The sequence below is a fragment of the Notamacropus eugenii genome, chromosome 4 (assembly GCF_028372415.1).
Source record: "Notamacropus eugenii isolate mMacEug1 chromosome 4, mMacEug1.pri_v2, whole genome shotgun sequence".
Classification (NCBI taxonomy): Eukaryota; Metazoa; Chordata; class Mammalia; order Diprotodontia; family Macropodidae; genus Notamacropus; species Notamacropus eugenii.
In genome coordinates this window covers 471974081-471992723 of record NC_092875.1, presented here as the reverse complement: position 1 = coordinate 471992723, position 18643 = coordinate 471974081, and the positions used below count along the sequence as shown (strand labels likewise).

The following is an 18643-nucleotide window of genomic DNA, read 5'->3' as shown; positions in this document are numbered from 1 at the left end:
TTTGTGTGTATATGTTCAGTTCTCCTTTATCCATTTTAGATAAGAATAATTGTTTTTCTATCCTTTGCTGCATGTTTGTATGCCCTTCTTTTAGTAAGACCAAGTTCCCCTCACTTCTTCCTCCTTTCTATACCAGTGTATTCCTGCTTTATTTTCCATTCTCTTTCCCTTCTCTCTTTAAATCCTCAGAACAATACTAATCCGCTTCCAGGTTTTTCTTAATCCAGTCCCTCAATACCTTTGGCTGCTGGGTGGTACAGTGGGCAGGACACTGGGCCTGGAGTCAAGAAAACCTTTATTTCAAGTCTGGATTCAGATACTTACTAGGTGCGTGTGACCCTGGGCAAGTCAACCTCTGTTTTCCTTAATTTCCTCATCTGTAAGATGGGTCTCATAGTAGCACCTTCCTCCTAGGGTTGTGTGAGGATCAAGCGAAATAATAACTGTAGAGTGCTAATTAGGGCTTGACACGTAGGTACTACATAAATGTTTGTATCCATCATCATTATTAGAAGACTGAGGTCTGAAGGAATACTTGGTTCTCCTCAAATATAAAAAACAATTGAAAGCCATGTTTTGGGAAAGTAAATTTTCTGTAGGTGTTGAAAAAGAAAGGACAGGGTGCATTTTCATCACAATCCCCAGAACTCCCAAACAATCCCCCCTCTCCCTTCTCCCCACACCAATATTCACATCTCATCTCCATGCTTTTACATTAGTTATTTCCCATGCCTGGAATGTTGTTCTAATATATTTCTAATATAGTTTGAAAAACTTGAAAATAAGTCATTGAAACCCAAGTAAGAAAAGGGGAAAAGATAAAAATTAAAATTGAAATTTTAATAATTAAATTATTAAAGAAAACTAGTGAGTATTTTTAGAAAAAGACACAAATAATAAACTATTTGCTTTTATAGTATGGAAAAGAAAAAAGAAACCAAATAATGTGAAATAAGGAGGGAAAAACCATAATAGAGAAATCAAAATATGATCACTTGATTTTTTTAAAGTGGAAATGGGAAAAGAGGGAATTACAAGCCAGCAAAACTGAAAATTAAAATAAAGGTTGAATAGTTACAGAAACGCAAGATGCTAAGGTAGACAGTAGGAAGGTCTTTCATTTGGTGTTTGTTGCGTCTGGTACCTTCTGATTATTTTCTCAAAGAAGCTAGGCGTGATGTATAGGTTTCTGTGTAGCCGATGTGTCTTTGGCCTCTTCTCCTTTCATACGAGCCATGATTCCAGCATTTTTCATCAGTCTCACTCATTCTTGCCTTTGGTGTCACAGCACATGCTGACTCACATTCCTCTGTCTAGCTCAGCAGTTGTCACAGTGATCATCTTGGGAATAGTCACCATGAGCATCGCAATATGAAGTGCCCAGGTGAATATTGCATGAAAGGTGCTTTCATTGCCTTTGGGCGCAGGATAAAGGCTGACCGATGGACTCCTTTATTCACCTCACCAAGCAGAGCCTTCATGTATTTGTTGAGTTGCACTTTTTTGCTGCAGACTGACTGTTTCTGCGTCTGTTTTTCTCTCTGTAATTTCTCTGTCATGCATGTCAATTGGGAGCAGTTTTTGCAACTGTCAGATCACTCTTGTCAACTGTATTCTCATGGGGAAATACAGTTGATCTTGAAAGGGTATGAAAAGATGGGATGACTCGTTTCCTCTAAGGACGGCTCGGATCTGGAGGGACTTTCCATTCTTTGACACCTTTAGGTAGATCTAGATCACACAATTGTTTTTCTCTGTTCTGCCCTGGCCACTTGTATGGTACCTCCGGGACATCACACCTTCAGCCTCAGCACATTTCTGAGGTGCTCGATGGGTACCTTGGAAGCAGAGGAGAGAGGCTAGAACAGGTTGGAGTTGCATGTTCAGGCAGCCACTAAAAGGAGTCCACATTTCCAATAGAGCTGTTTCAGGACCTCTTAGAGTGAAAGTTGATACTGAATCTGGCCTGATTGTTTTAATCACAGTTGCCCCTGGTTCAGACACTTCCAGTCACCATCATATTAATCTTATCTGATTTGAGGGTGAATCGCATTTTGTTTGATTCAGCCTTAGTTAGAATTTGGGTAGGTTAGAAGCTGTACCATCAGTGATGGCATGCTTTGTGACCTGGAGAAATGGTGTAAGTAGTGGATCCTATGCAAAATGTCATAGAGTTCATGTTGTTCAAAATTTTTGATAGATATGTTTTTGACTATTTTTGACATAATTGAAACTGAGGCTTTACTTTCTCTTTCCTTTCATGTTTTCTCTCATTTATTTTAATGTACAGCTTGCCCTTTACACCTTTTCAATTGAAAACATATTTTTCATAATCTTTATGTTTATTTGCACATCAGTTTTATATGCTTGTTTTTATTGTTATCTCTTGAGGATCAGCTCAAGGAATAAGTCCTTTTTAAATTTTCTTTGCTAAATGCATAACGTCATCCTGTCTATATTGATACTTAAAAAGTAATTTTTGATTGGAATAATAAAAAATTTTATAACTGAAGAGGCTGTAGAAGTTATTTAGTCTGTCTCTTTTTATTGTTGTCTGGACAGCTAAATTAATATCCCTAAGGTCACATGGCTAGTTTTTACACGGAAAGTTTTTTCAACCTTATATAAGACCTTAGAGTGACTGGGCCCTATTTATGTAGCCTCCAAGGATTCAGTGTGAGCCTTACTTCAAGAGGTGACTAGCATTGGAGAAAACCTTAAATGAAAGACTTTGTCATCGTCCATTTATTGGAATGCAATTTAGTAACTTTTTAAATATAATGTCATGCATGTATAAACCTGAGATTTAACCTGTGTTCTTATGTATTTATCTAAAGTCTAATAACAACCATACCTAGCTCTGTGCAGTTTGTTTTAGCAAGTTGAATTCAGGGTTTTGTTATGTAAGGGGAATAGTTATGTTTTAGTTACTGGGACTGCTGTAACTTAATTGAATTTGTTTTTAATGGATTATGAAAGCTGTAGAGTTGCCAGTGAGCGAAAGGAGATAACTTGTGATTTACTTCATCTCTCTCTCTCTCTCTCTCTCTCTCTCTCTCTCTCTCTCTCTCTCATTGCTTTGCCAAAAACAAACAACAAAACAGAGGAAAACACCCAACTCATGCTCTGATTATGTTTACAATATATTTTAGAGTTTGAAGTGAATATTTACAGATATTTTCATTTGCCTATACTCTATGCTTGTGAGATAAAGAGGAATAAATGACGTTTAATTTCTTTTTACAGATGACTAAGCTGAAGGTTGGGAAGTTATTTGCTTAAACTCACATAATAGTCATTGTGAAGCCACGACTAAATCTTAAGTTCACCTATGTCTTATTTTAGAATTACTTTCTATTCTATCAATTTTCAGATCTTATCCCCCCACCCCTCTTTTTTTTGAGTTTTTATAGACACTTTCTAGGCTGTTTCTTATGGCTTCTAATTACCATCACCATGATGGTCTGGAGTAGGGCATTGAATATTGTAGTCTAGTCACCAATACAACGTTTTCTCACAACCGGATTTTGTTTCAAGGAACCCTTAGAGATGTCCTGTGGCATCTCAGGCTACTGTGGCACATCATTTGAAAACCACTGTGCTTGATTAGCTTGCAACTGAATGTAGAGCCAGAAGAAATGAGAAGTGTTGTGGACTGTTGAACACTGTGAATTTTCACAATGGCTCAACACAATGTTACTTAGCACAGGTGTTTCTATAATTGTGATGTATTGGGGGAGATTCAGTGTTCAATGGGCCTCAAACCCACACTTCCACCTGTATGGTGTAGTGGTTACTGGGCTGTGGTATAAAACGTGGAGAATGTTAGGAATGCTGGGTGCTTTACAGATGGAGAAAAATGTCAAAATACTGTCTAAATTGCATGAAGCTTCATCTAGACTTGTTTTATTTTGAGCAAGGGATTTTTATATTTGATAAAATACTTGGGAAAAAAATTCCCAACATTTTCCTTGTGGAGAGAGAGCATTATATGCTTGAGGCATAGTCAGTGAAAATGCCCAGAGCCCAGAGATGGAGTGTCTTGTTGGGCAATAGCAAGGAGGACCAATGTCACTGGATTGAGTTTTGTATAAGGAGGTGTAGTTACAAGAATACTGGACAGGTAAATGGGAAGGCTGGTTATAAAGAGACTTTATTGTCAAATGGAAGATTTTAAATTTGATCATTGTTGTAGAGCTGTTTCTGAGTTTATTGAATAAGGAGGTGGTACTTGTTTGTCCTTCATTCTTAAAGAGGACCATGACATCAAGAAGGTGGTGCCATGGCTTGCAAGTGAATTGGATTTAAGTGAGAGAGGGCTGTGCAAAGTCATCAGCCTCACTTTCTTCTTGAGAACCATCTGGGTGCAGTGGCCAGATGTAGATCAGAATGACTGGAGATGGTACCCAAAGGAGGTAGTAGATGATATGATCAGACCGCTTTAGGAAGATTACTTTGACAGTTGAATAGAATATGGACTATAGCGCAGAGAGACTTATGACAGAGAGACCCTCTAGGAGGCTATTGCAGTAGTCCAGGCATGAGGTGATGATGACCTGCTGCTGCCAGAGTGGTAAATATGTAGAAGGAGAGAAGGTGGCTCATTTGAGAGATGTTACAAAGGTAAAATCAACAGCACATGGCAAGAGATTTGATATGGAGGAAGTGAGAGATAATGAGGAATCCAGAATGATACTTAAGTTGCAAGCCTTGGGGATTGGGAATATTGACAATAATAAGGAAGTTTGAGGAGGAGGGGCGGTCTTGGGAGAAAATGAGTTTAGTTTTGACATGCTGAATTTAAGATGTTCTTGGGACATCTGGTTTAAGATATTTAAAAGGCATGTCAGACATGATGTGAGACTGGAGGTCAGCAGAGAGACATCATCAGCACAGTAATGGTAATTAAATGCATGAAAGTTGATGAGATCACCAAGTGAAATTGCACAGAGGGAGAAGAGGAAAGGGCTCAGGACAGAAGGCATACCTGATCTGGTCAAGGATCCAGCATAGGAGACAGAGAAGAAGTGATCACACAGAAAGGAGAAAATCAGGAAAGAATCACCTACCCAGCAAAGTTGAGTATAATGCTTCAGGGGGAAAATGATCATTCAATGAAATAGAGGACTTTCAAGCATTCTTGATGAAAAGACCAGAGCTGAAAAGAAAATCTGACTTTCAAACACAAGAATCAAGGGAAGCATGAAAAGGTAAACAGGAAAGAGAAATCATAAAGGACTTTCTAAAGCTGAACTGTTTACATTCCTATGTGTCTCCCCATCCCATCCCCCAATCTGCCCTCCCTTCTGTCACCCCCGACGCCTTCTCCCATCCGCTCTGTTGTCCTGTACGGCAAGATAGATTTCTAGACCCCATTGGCTGTACATGTTAATTCCCAGTTGCACGAAAAAACAGTTTTAACATTCACTTTCAAAGCTTTGAGTTCCACATCCTCTCCCTCCTCCCTCCCCAGTCGCCCTCATTGAGAAAGCGAGTAATTTGAAATGGGTCATACATGTGTAGCTGTGCCAAGCACTCCATAGCAGTCATGCTGTGAAAGGTCAGCCATACTTCCTTCTGTCCTGCCCTGCCCTCTCTTTACTCTACTTTCTCCCCTGACCTGTCCCCCCACAGTAGTGTTTGCTTCTGATTACCCATTCCCCCAGTCTGCCTTTCCCTTCCCCCTGCCTGCAGGGTAAGATAGATTTCCATACACAATTAAATGTGTATATTATTCTCTCCTTAAGCCAAATCCAATGAGAGTAAGACTTGCTTATTCCCTTTTACCTCCAACGTCTTCCCCCTCCCATTGCAAAAGCTCTTTCTTGCCTCTTTTTGGTGAGATGATTTGCTACATTCTACCTCTCCCTTTCTCTCCCACTACATTCCTCTCAACACTTAATTTTGTGTTTTTAGGTATCCTCCCTTCATATTCAGCTCACCCTGTTCCCTCTGTCTATACACATACCACACACATACATGTATGTATGCATATGTACATAATACATATACACATATGCATACATATACCTATATACTACACACACATACATATGTATATATTCTCTCTACCCTAATACTGAGAAAGGTCTCATGAGTTACAAATATCATCTTTCCATGTAGGAATGTAAACAGTTCAACTTTAATCAGTCCCTTATGTGTTCTCTTTCCTGTTTACCTTTTCATGTTTCTCTTGATTCTTGTATTTCAAAGTCAAATTTTCTATTCAGCACTAGTCTTTTCAACAAGAACGCTTGGAAGTCCTCTCTTTTGTTGAGATTCCATTTTTTCCCTTGAAGTATTATGTTCAGTTTTGCTGGGTAGGCGATTCTTGGTTTTAATCCTAGCTCCTTTGACCTCTGGAATATCACATTACAAGCCCTCTGAGCCCCTAGTGTAGAAGCTGCTAAATACTGTGTTATCCTGATTGGGTTTCTACAGTACTTGAATTGTTTCTTTCTGGCTGCTTGCAATATTTTCTCCTTGACCTGGCAAATCTGGAATTTGGCTACAACATTCCTATGAGTTTTTTCTTTTGGGATCTCAGGATTCTTTCCATTTCTGTTTTACCCTCTTATTCTAGAATATCAGGACAGTTTTCCTTGATTAATTCTTGAAAGATGATGTTTGGGCTCTTTTTTTGATTATGGTTTTCAGGCAGACCAATAATTTTAAAATTTATCTCTCCTGGATCTTTTTTCCAGGACAGTGTTTTTCTATTTAGATATTTCACATTGTCTTCTATTTTGTCTTTCTTTTCGTTTTGATTTTATTGCTTTTTGATTTCTCATGAAGTCATTAGCTTCCATTTGCTCCATTCTAATTTTTAAGGAATTATTTTCTTCAGTGAGCTTCAGGACTTCCTTTTCCATTTGGCCAGTTCTACTTTTTAAGACATTCTTCTCATTGTTTCTTTGTACCTCTTTTGCCATTTGGCTTAGTCTGTTTTTTGAGGTATTATTTTCTTCAGGATTTTTTTGTGTCTCCTTTACTAAGCTGTTGATTCATTTTTCTGGTTTTCTTGCATAACTCTCATTTTTTCCTCTGCCACTTATACTTGATTTTTCAGAATCCTTTTTGAGCTCTACATTCATATGTTTCTTGGAGACTTTAGATGTAGGAATTTTGACTTTGTCATCTTCTTCTGAGTTTGTGCTTTGATCTTCCTTGTGAACACAGTAACTTTCTATGGCAAGAATTTTTTTTTTCCTGTTGTTTGCTTATTTTCCCAGCCAATTAACTTTTAACTCTTTGTTCAAATAGGCCTCTGCTTCCAGGATGGAGGGCACAATGTCCCAAGCTTTGAGAGTTTTATCTAGCTGTTTTCAGATACTCCTAGGGACCTGTAAGTTTTCAGTTCTTCCAAGGTGGTATGATCTAAGGAAAGGTGTGTTTCCTACTCTTCTGGCCAGTGCTTTAGTCTGTGAGTGACCATAAGCACTATTTTCTGCCCTGGAACTGTGAAGAGGGTCCCTGCTCCATTGTGGCCACAAACTCTGCTGTGCTAGTGCTCCTCCTAACCCTGGGGCCGCCATTCAGCACTGGGACCTAGATCCAAGTGTTGGCAAAGTAACAGAGTCCTTCCTAGAGTTTATGCTTGCAAAGACCCATATAATCTCCTTCTGACCAGTTGTGTGACCTCCTTACCATCTGTGGGCTTCAAGCTCCAGAAGCAGCCGCCGCCACTGCTTATTCAGTGGCTCTCAAAACCTGTTTCATTAGGTCCAGGGTGGTGTTGGCATGGCCTGTGCTAGACTGTGCTATACTTTCCCCCAGGTATGACAGACTTTTCCTGCTGATCTTCCAAGTTGTCTTTTGCTGGAAAACTGTTTCACTCTGTCTTTTCACGGGCTCCTCCCTGGATAAGTTCTTTCACCGCTGTTTGCCTTAGTTTCCTCATCTCTGTGTTAACCTCCCTCCCAGAGCTGCTCAGATGAGATGAGGTAATCATTGCGCAGCATAGGTGTAAATTGTAGAGCGTACTCTTGGCGCATACTCGGTGCTGTGGAAATGCCGGCAGCACCTGTCATTATTTTACAGACAAGTAGATGGAGTCTCGAAAGGTTAAGTGACTCATTAAGGGGTAAAATTGTGTGTCTTTCCTCTGGCTTACAGAAGTTTCTCCCTGTGACTCTGTGAGCCAAGTAACGACCGTCCGGATGCCCTTCATCAGAACTGACTGGCCAGGTTTCTCTTCAAATGTTTAATTGATGCTGAGGGAGAAGTGTGAAAGAAGAACAAAGGCTCATTGAAAGGGGGCACTTCACATGTATTCGCGGGCTTTCATTGCTGGTTCCTGTGCTGAGTGGGTTAATACAGTCATCGTGTGGCAGTTTAATGGGAGCTAAGACACATTTGTTGATTATAGTAAACATCAGACTATTGCTGCACGCTTATGCTTTTAGAGTTTTTGATTAACTATCGTTGTATTGATTAACTTATGCACTGAACAGCAGGTTTGACTTAAAACTGTATGAAAGAAGAGTCAGTCACTGATTTTGAAGCAGAGGTGCAATTCAGTTGCAGTCTTCTTTTGAGTACTCCTAAGAGAACGAATTTCCTTATTACAGATAGTGTATCCCAAGAAAGGTGACAATGTTACACTTTTGAATTTAGTATTGAATTAATTAGTATATCTTTAAAATATCATAATAACCTTAAATAACCATGTCAAACATAAGAGCTGTCGTCGTCTTATAATTTTTCATCTCATGCCTTGTTGTGGTTCGAGCCCAACTTCTTTCTCAACTAAAATCTTAGAATGTCTATTCATATTTACCAAGAAATTGACCATTTTTAGCAGTATTGAAATCAAAAGAAGCAAGCAAGAGGAAACGACTAATTTCATACCCAAATAATTTCTTCTAGTACTAATTATCTGATTGAAATTGGAAAAAATATATTTTTTGCTCTTCTGAGCTCTTCACCAATTTAAATGGAGTCTATTTTTGGCATTTCTTTGCAGAGAGACAATAGGCTCACATTCACAGGGCACATCATCTTGCGTGACATCTTGAACTCCTTTGTTCTGTGGGACACGTTCTGTTCTTTTTTGTAGTTTGTTTTCGGGTCCTTGGTGTCTTAGTCTGTGGAGATAGCTATGCTTGTTTTATCTCTTATACATATTCTATATTTTGATAAGATTTGTGAAGTTGGGAATTTTAGGAGAAAGTAGTCCTCCATCTTGTTGGTTATGCAGCTTGAAAGGCTTTCCTTGCATAGAACGGACAGCCTCCTCCCCACCTGTTGTGATCCCTGAGATCCTGCAAGACCCAGCATTACTGTGACCATCTATAGGAAGTATTTCCTTGACCTTAAAAAGTCAGTGATTCCCCCCATGAGATTATTTCATGCTTACTGGGTATTTCAGATGGCTCATTTTCTCTGTCCTTGAAGTACTCTGTATTTATTTGGTGTGTACTTGTATCATGCACATGTTGGCTTCCTTGGTAGAATGAAATTCTCGTGAAAACACAGACTGCTTGATTGTTGTCTTTGTGTGTCCAGTACCTAGCAGCAGTGCCTGGCAAGTATAAGAAGCCCAGCGTGCACACTTTGTAAACTTCTTCAGGCCACAGATAGGTTAGACGAGAGACAGACTGATGATGGTTGGTTGCCACGGGTCACAGGATAAGCAGTACACAATGGCAGCCCTACATTTTTCATGGTCACATGTCATACAGGCCCGTAATAAGCGCATAATAACTGTTTGTTCAGCGAGATAACAGGAATTAAAAAAAAAACTTACTGTGATAAATGCTGGGAATACACATTCTGGCCAAAGGACTTTCCCTGTACTTTCAGATTTTACATTCTAACGGGAAAAGACAACACAAAGATTTTGATGTTAAGAACTTAGGAGTCATACTACTGAAAGCAGTGAAAAAATACTACTGAAAAAAAATACAGTTGCCATCTTGCACCTCCAGAAGCCTCTGTTGCGCTTGATGATTTTATGAGGGGCTTTGCCAGAATATGGACTAGTGGTCTACTATTCCTAGGGTTCTTGGGATAGGTGTCCTGAGCTCTATCGCCTTCAGAGTCTGAGGATAGTAAGAACATGAAGTAGATACTCAAGCTGTTGAGAAAGTGGGTAGAATTACCCAGATTTTGGTAGATGCCCGCAACAAGGATTGGGATAGGATAGTAAGAACTAATTTAATCAACCTCAAAAAAGGAAAGATCATTTTTGAGGGACTATGGTCAAGAAATGGTCTGGAAATAACTGTGGGGACCAAGGGGTTTGGTCACTGCTTCTTTTGGTCCTTTGACTGAACAATAATTTCCATGTTCACTATTTCGGTCTTTTTCATGGAGCTAAATTTTTTTTTTACTTGTAGGATGAAAACCTAGAAGAGAACAATGAAAAGAATTTCTATGAATCAGATGAAGAGCAAAAAGAAAAAAATGACAAGATTAAGATATCTTATGCTATGGATCCTGACCATCGACTGCTCATTAGAAATACAAAGCCTTTGCTACAGAGTAGGAATGCAGCGGTATGTTAAACGTTTTATTCCTTTATATCTTTAGAGCATCCAAAAAGTCTTTTTAAAAAGTGCCAAATGATTCATGAAGTATAAGGCTAATCTGCTGAGTTTTAAAATTATTTTCTTTATGTATTGTTGTTAGTAGCATATATTTTTGTTTAGTGATATAAGCTAAATAAATGAAGGTGGAATAAAAGTATCTTTTCTTGAGCAAAAAAAAAATTGCTGATAACTTTTAATGTGACAGATACTTCCCCACAAACAGCTAAACATGTTCAAAAGAACATTCCTAGAAACACAATTGATCAGTTTTTAAGAGAGTGGAGTTATGCATCTGAATTGAACGATATGGTACTAACATTGGTTAATTACAAATTCAGGGACTTTTTTTTTTTTTAGGAAAATTGCCAGAATAACTTTCTAATAGCTTCAGAAATAAAGCCACAACAAGGATGGATAGTATAATTTTTGATAAAGAAAATTGGTGTCTGTAGAAATTATCAGTGATGAAATTAAATTTTTTTCTTTGTTGGTTTTCTAAAAGAAGTTGAACATAACGTTAAGATAAATTTCTTAAGAAAATAGATTTTTTTTTGTTTTAAGCATGTATGCCTAATTTTGAGTCATCTCAACCTGTTATTCTTTCTGTAGAGAACTTTGAAATGCTGAGGTGATTGTTTCTTTAGCTTTTCATTTTTCCTGATTTTTTGGGGGGTGGTGTTAGATTGGCAACCTAGAGTTCTAGTGTTAACTGTGTTAACATAGACTTTGTAGCAGTAACTTCCATATCTGGTGTCTTAGGGTTAATAACTTCCATATCTGGTGTCTTAGGGTTTGCAAAGCATTTTTCTTAACCCTGAAGTCCTAATACGACATAATCTTAGAATTTTTCATTAATCATTTATATAAGTCAAAATAATGTCTAAAGTGTTATTAAAGCAAAGTGAAGAAGAATATTAGACTTAATGGAAGATAAAAATAAGTGTCTTCAGATATCTAAATAGGCATCCTAAAAAAGGATTAGATTTTTCATTTATTCAGTAGTATTTATGTATCAGGCATTACACTAGGTGCTAAGAATTCAGAGAACAGCGTTGAAACCGTCCGTGTCCTGTAGGAGCTACATTCTCTGGTGATTGGAAGGATCCCACAGTTACAGAAATAAGTAAATAAACACACAAAATAAATAACACAATAGTCTGTCTCCCGTCTCCATGCATTGGTACAGGTTGCTTCCCGTGTCTGGAATGCACTCTTTCCTTGCCTTTTGGAATCTTGAACTTCTTTCAAAGCTCAACTGAAGTGCTGCCTCTCATACAAGGTCTTACCTTCCAGCCCTTTTCTGTCTCCATTTGTCAATGTTGCTTCCCTGTTGCGTGTTACTTTGTGTTTTCAGAATGCAAACCCAAAGGATAGTGTAACAGACCTCTTCTTGGATTATGTATTGGAAGCGCTGAAAACTCACAGGCTCGCAGGATGATCTGTGAAAGCAGCAGAAGAACATAAAAGACTAGAGCTTCGACCTGACATCCACCACCTTGATATGAGTAGAGAACATCACGAAAATAAAGTAAAAAGTCAAGAAGTAGGCTGGAAAAATGAGGAAACAACAACAATAGCAAAAGAATTTGACCATAAAAAACTACCGTGGTGGTAGAGAAGGCAATGACTTGGAAACATTTACAAACAAAAGCCTCAAAGAGGAGTGCATATTGGACAAAAGTCCAGTCAGAATTTCTACAAGAGTTTAAGTGATTTAAGAAAAAAAGAGCAAAAAGTTTTTTTTAAATTAAATGAGTGATAGGGGAAAACTTGGGAAAAGAAATGAGAGCTATTCAAGAAAATTGTATAAATAAAATTAATACCTTGATAAAAGAGGCACAGAAAACACTATAGAAAATAAGTCATTAAAAGTCAGAATCAGCCACATGGTAAAAAAGGAACAAAACAATAGTGAGAAAAGGAACTCCTTCAAAATTAGAACTGACGAAGGGAAAGATAATGACTCCATAGTACGTGAACAATAAAACAAGGTCAAAAGACTGAAAAAATAGAAGAAAATAGGAAATGTTCCATTTGACCTGGAAAATAGACTGATTAGAGATCATTTAACATTCACTGGACTACCTGAACCCTTTGAACAAAAAATGAGCCTAGACATATTTCAAGAAGCTATTCAAAAGCAAAAACCGCCCAGATACCTTAGAGCCAGAAGGCAGAGTATTGACTGAAAGAATCGACCAGTCACTTTTCGAAAGACATCCCAAAATGAAAACTACCAGGAGTAGTACAGCCAAAGTCCAGAGCTCGTGAGTCAAGGAGAAAATACAGAAAATAGCCCAAAAAGAAGCCATTTAAATACTGGGAAGCCACAGTCAAGATCCTCTAAGATTTAGCTCCCTTATAAAGGAGCAGATGTGGAATATGTTCCAGAAAGCAAAAGAGCTAGAATTACAACCAAGAATAACTCAGCCAACAAAAATGAATATAATCCTACAGGGAAAAAGCTGAAGTAGAGGACTTTCAAGCATTCTTGATAAAAAGATCAAAGATGAGCAGAAAATTTGACATTCAGACATAAGACTGTAAAAAGGTATAAAAAGGTAAACATGATTGAAAAATCCTAATGAACTTAAACTCTTTATGTCTCTAAGATAACACATGTGAGCCCTCAGAATTTTATCATCACTAGAACTGTTAGAGGGAGTCTACTTAGAAGACGGGCATGGGTGTAATTATGTTATGTTGGAATTATCTCAAAGGAAGAGTGGAAGAATGAGGAAGAGGGATGCACTTGGAATTAGGGGAAGGAAGAGGAAGAATGGGGAAAATTATTTCACATAAATAGTATGATCAAGGAAAAGTTTATAAAGGGAGGAAAGAATGGAGGTGGGAGGATGAGATAGGACTACAAGGCTCATTCAAGGAGGGAAGAAGGTACATACATCGTTGGATATTTAATGAAACAGAAGACTTCCTAGGCATCTTACCCAGTGGGCAAGTAGGAGGGAAAGGGGTCTTAAGAAAGGGGAAAGGATAAGAGAGAGAGTAAAATAAGGAAAGCAGTGGTCAGAAGCAAAACAGATTCTTGATGAGGGGACAGAATTAAAAAGAGAATGATAAATGTAAGAAATAGAATGGAGGGAAATACACAGTTAGCAACCCTAACTGGGAATGAGAATGGGATAAACTCACCCATAAAATAGAAAAGGATTGCAGAATGGATTAAAAATTATAATCCAACACTTAAAATAAGGGACTGGAAAGAATCTGTTGTTTCAGCTGAAATAAAAAGGCAGGAACAGCACTAATCTCAGACAAAGCAAAAGCAACAGTAGATCTAATGAGGAGAGATAATCAGCAAAACTATATTTTGCTGAAAGGCAGCATAGGCAGTGATTTGATGTTAGTACTCAGTGATCATGCACCAAACTGTATAGCATCCAGATTCTTGGAGGAAAACGTAAATGAGGTACAGGAGGAAACAGACAGTAAAACAGTACAAGTTGGGGACCTCAATTTACCCTCTCAGACAACCATGACATAAGAAAGAAGTTAAAGAGATGAATAGCATGTTTTAAGAATTATATGTGGTAGACCTCTGGAGAAAATGGAATGGGAGCAGCGATATGTACCATTTTTACAAAAATTAATCATATATTAGGGCATAAAAATCCCCCCAAATGCAGAAAAACAGAAATATTAAGTGCACCATTTTCAGAATGTAAAAATCACTTTTAATAAAATGCTTTGGAAGCAGAGATTAAAAATTAATTGGAACTAAATAATCTTAAAGAATAAATAGATAAAAGAGAAAATTATAGAAACACTAAATTCTTTAAAGAGAATGACAGCAGTGAGCTAACACACCAAGTGTGTGGGACGTAGTCAGAGCATCACTCTTAGGGAAAATTGCATCTTGAAGTGTTTACATCAGGAAAGGAGAGGAGGAGTAGATTTATGAATTGGTTATAGAGATGAAGACAAAAACTACCCCGCAGATTAAAAAAACACACAATTAAACACCAATATAGAAATCCTGAAAATTAAGAGAAGGATAAAATTGAAATTTAAAAAGCCATTGAACTAATAAAAGTAGGTGCAGTTTTTTTATGTGGGCAATCAATAAAATAGATAAACCACTGGTTAATTTGTTTAAAGAAACAAAAGAAGAAAATCAAATGACTAGTGTCAAAAGTGCTTTATTCATAACTGGTAATGAAGAAAGAAAGACTTCTTAACTACGTATCAATAAAACTACAATCTAAGTGAAATAGATGAATATTTGTAAAAATTGGAATTACTCAGATTAACAGAGGAGAAAATAGAATACAGTCATCCCTTCTGCATTGTAGGGGTTAGGAGTGTGGTGCCTCTGATCTTGAAAATCTTGACTAAAATTTTTTTGTCTCTCCTTTTGTACCGGAGGAAAAAATCTGCGTATTTTTTTTTCTTTTATGGGATGTTTACAGTACCTTATTGTAAGATTTGGGTTAGGTATTTAGTTATAGGTTATAGGTAGATCAGTGTTAAGTAAAAATACTATACATATATTTCATGCATTTCTGAGTTTTAAAACTTTCTGTGTCATCTGCTGGCCTTCACTTGTCATCCACAGCTTCCACAAAACTTCCAAAAAAAATTCCCATTTAATTTTTCATGCCAACCTGCAATATATTAAAACTGTGATGGGGAAAGTTGTGATTTGGAAAGGATAACTGTACTCAAATTACACTAACCTAGAAATTTTTTTAAAAGATATAAATTAATTCTCTAAGTAAAAAAAAAAACAAACCAAGACCAGATGGAGTCACAATTAAATTCTACTAAGTATTTAAAAAAAAAACCAGCCACAGTTAATTCCAGTACTACATAGTCTGAGAAAATAGATAAAGGATTCCTACTGAATTCCTTCTATGACACAAATATGGTCTTGAGATCCAAAACAGAGAAAGAAATCTTTAGACCAATTTCCTTAATGAATATTGAGGCAAAAATTTTAGATAAGATACTAGCAAGTTTATAATACATTACAAAGCATGTGACCAGACTGGGGTTATACCAAGATTGCAGGGCTAGTTCTATGTTATTAAAACTTTAAGCATAATTTACCATGTCAGCAATAAAAAGAATAAAAATTACGATTATTCTATATAAAGAGAAAAAGCTTTTAACGAAATACAGTACCCCTTTCTGTTAAAATCCCTAGAATGCACAGGCCAAAAAGACACTTTTCTAATAACGATAAGTAGTGGCTATCTAAAACAAAGAGCAAGCCTTATCTGTAATGGGAATAAACTAGAAGTGTTTCCAGTAGGATCAGGGGTGAAGCAAGGATGTCCATAGTTAACATTATTATTCATTATATTTTTAGAAATGCCAGGTAATTTTACTAGGAATGTTAGATAAAATGTAACAAGATAAGAAAAAGAAATGGAAAGAATAAGCATAGGCAGTAAGGAAACAAACGCTTCACTTTACGCAGACAATATGGCATACTTAGAGTTCCCCAGAGAGTCAATTAGAAATAGTCAAAACAATTAATATCTTGAACACAGTTGCAGGATACAAAATAAACCCACATGTAATCAATCAGCATTTCTGTATATTACCAACAAAACCCAGCAGGAAGAGATAGAAAGAGAAATTCAATTTCAAATATCCACAGATAATATAAAGTACTGAGGAATCTGTACAAAGACCCACAGGAAACTATTTGAACTAAATTACAAAACATTCTTCACACAAACAAAGACCTCTGAATAATTGGTGAAATATTAATTCCTCATGAGCAGGCTGATCCAATATAATTAAAATGACAATACTACCTAAATTAATTTATTCAGTATCATGCCAACCAACTAACAAAGAATTACTTTGTAGACCTAGAAAAAAATTAAAATATTCATCCAGAAGAATGTAATGTCAAGAATATTAAGGGAATAAATGAAAAAAAAAATGGGAAGGAATGAGGTCTGACATTACCAGGTATCTAACTATCCCCCAAAGCTATAATCATCAGAGCACTTTGATACTGGATAACAAATAGTGTGATTGATCAATAGAAAAAATTAGGTACACAGTGTATGGAAATAAATGACCTTAGTAACTAATGTTTGATAAATTCAAAGATCCCGGCTAGTAGGATAAAAACTCACTATTTGATTAAAAAAAACTTTGGAAAAATGGAAAACAATCTGACAGAAAAGTGGGAATAGACCACCATCTCATACCTTTTATGAAGAGAATCTGAAATTGGGTACATGATTTTGATAAGAAGCGTGATAGAAGCTAATATGTGGACTTGGAAAAAAATTACCTGTCCCTCTTCTGGTTAGAAGAAGAGTTCATGACCAAGAAAGAGGCTATCATTGTGATTACATAAAGTTAAACAATCTTTGTACAAACAAAACCAATGAAGCTAATATTAGAAGAAAAGCTTGGAAATGGGGGAAATCTTGGTAGCAAATTTCTTTGATAAGGATCATGTTTTTCAAATATATAGGCAACTGAGCCAAATTTGTAGGCATAAGAGCCATTCCCTTATTGACAAATGGTTATGGTATATGAGTAGGAATTTTTGAGAGGAAGAAGTCAAAATTGACAATAGTCATGTGAAAAAATATTCTAAATAGTAACAGTTGTTGTTCACTTTTGTCTGACTCTTTATGACCTCATAGATCATACCATCCATTGGGTTTTCTTGGCAAAGACACTAGAGTGGTTTGCCATTTCTTTCTCCAGGGGATGGATTCTAACAAGTCTATGGGATGTTCAAGGAGTAGCACCTCTTGTGTGAGGACTTTCCAAAACATTTTCCAGGGAAGCTCAGCCATCTTTGGTGTTCACCTGCCATCCAAGAGGCTGTAGCATGCGCAGCAGCCACATTCTGGTAAAAGTGTTTAAGCAGATGGACCAAAGCAGGTTAAGGGTAACTGATTGGTGAGTTAGGATGTCTGCTTCAAGCATGCGAAGACTTCTTGTGCTGGAATAGGCAGATAAAGCCGGTTTGTTCTAGTGGCCATGAAGGCATCTGAAGCAGGTGCTGTGGAGAACTTAGAGCTTGGTCAGACCCCAAAGATGCCAAGGTTAGCCATTGCATTCCAGGCCATCTCCAGTCTTTCCTCTTGTCTTGCCACTGAACTTCAGTGACTCTAGCAGAGAGAGGGAGGCTGATGACTTTGTGTAGCTCTGCCTGACTTCAATTCACCCTAAGTCCAGATGTCACCCTTTGGTGTCATTAGTCATCTTTGGAGATGAAAGACCAACCACAATTCAAATGGAGGTTAAGTGATCTCCCCAGGGTCACATAGCCAGTAAGTGAGGTGGGGATTGAACTCAGATCTTCCTGAACACAGACCTAGCACTCTATTCACTGATCCACCTAGCTGCCTCCTAGTAATAATGAGAGAAATGCAAATTAAAAAATATCTTTGGAGTACCACCTGATATCCATCAGGTTGAAGAAGATAACAGAAATGGAATATGACAACCTGGCTAGGCTGTGGGAAAACAGGTACATTCATATCCTGTTGGGAGTGCTGTGAAATGGTACAGCCATTCTGGAAGGCGATGTGGAGCTCGACTCAAAAAGCTGTTTTACGTGCATACTTTTCAGCCCAGCAGTCCTGCTATTTGGTCTCCCCACGGAGATCAAAGACAAAGGTAAAGGTATAAAAACTTAAATATCAGTTCTTTTTTATGGTGGCAAACAATTAGAAACTGATCCTCAAAAATTGGGAAATGGCTGAACAAATTGTGATGTATGAATGTGATAGAATACTATTGTGTAAGGAATGATGAAGAGGATGAATTCAGAAAAATTTAAGAAGACTTATATGAACTGATTCAAGTGAAGTGAGGAGGATCAAGTGAATAGTTAACCATTAACAGCCATATTGTAAAAGTAATCAGCTGTAAAAGATTTAGTAATGCCTCAGCACAATGACCTGGCTCATTTCCAAATGACTGAATGAAAAATGCACTCTACTTCCAGCAGAAAAGATGGATGCAGCATACAATTTGGATGGAGATATATATACCTGTATATATCACAGTATATATAGATTTAGATATATATGTATGTATAGATATAGATATAGATATCAGACAGATCAGACAAGTTCTTATAGGATATATATTTGTTTTAAATG

General features: G+C 37.2%; 1 protein-coding gene across 7 annotated transcripts in view; it reads left to right on the top strand.

Moving 5' to 3' along the window:
* AP3B1 (adaptor related protein complex 3 subunit beta 1) overlaps positions 1 to 18643 on the top strand; it is a 330578-nt gene that overhangs the window by 135049 nt on the left and 176886 nt on the right. For all 7 annotated transcript variants that reach the window (XM_072606405.1, XM_072606403.1, XM_072606406.1 and 4 more), the window contains one exon: positions 10341 to 10499. In XM_072606405.1, the coding sequence (XP_072462506.1) occupies positions 10341 to 10499 (159 nt within the window). The remainder of the gene's footprint in view (positions 1 to 10340; positions 10500 to 18643) is intronic.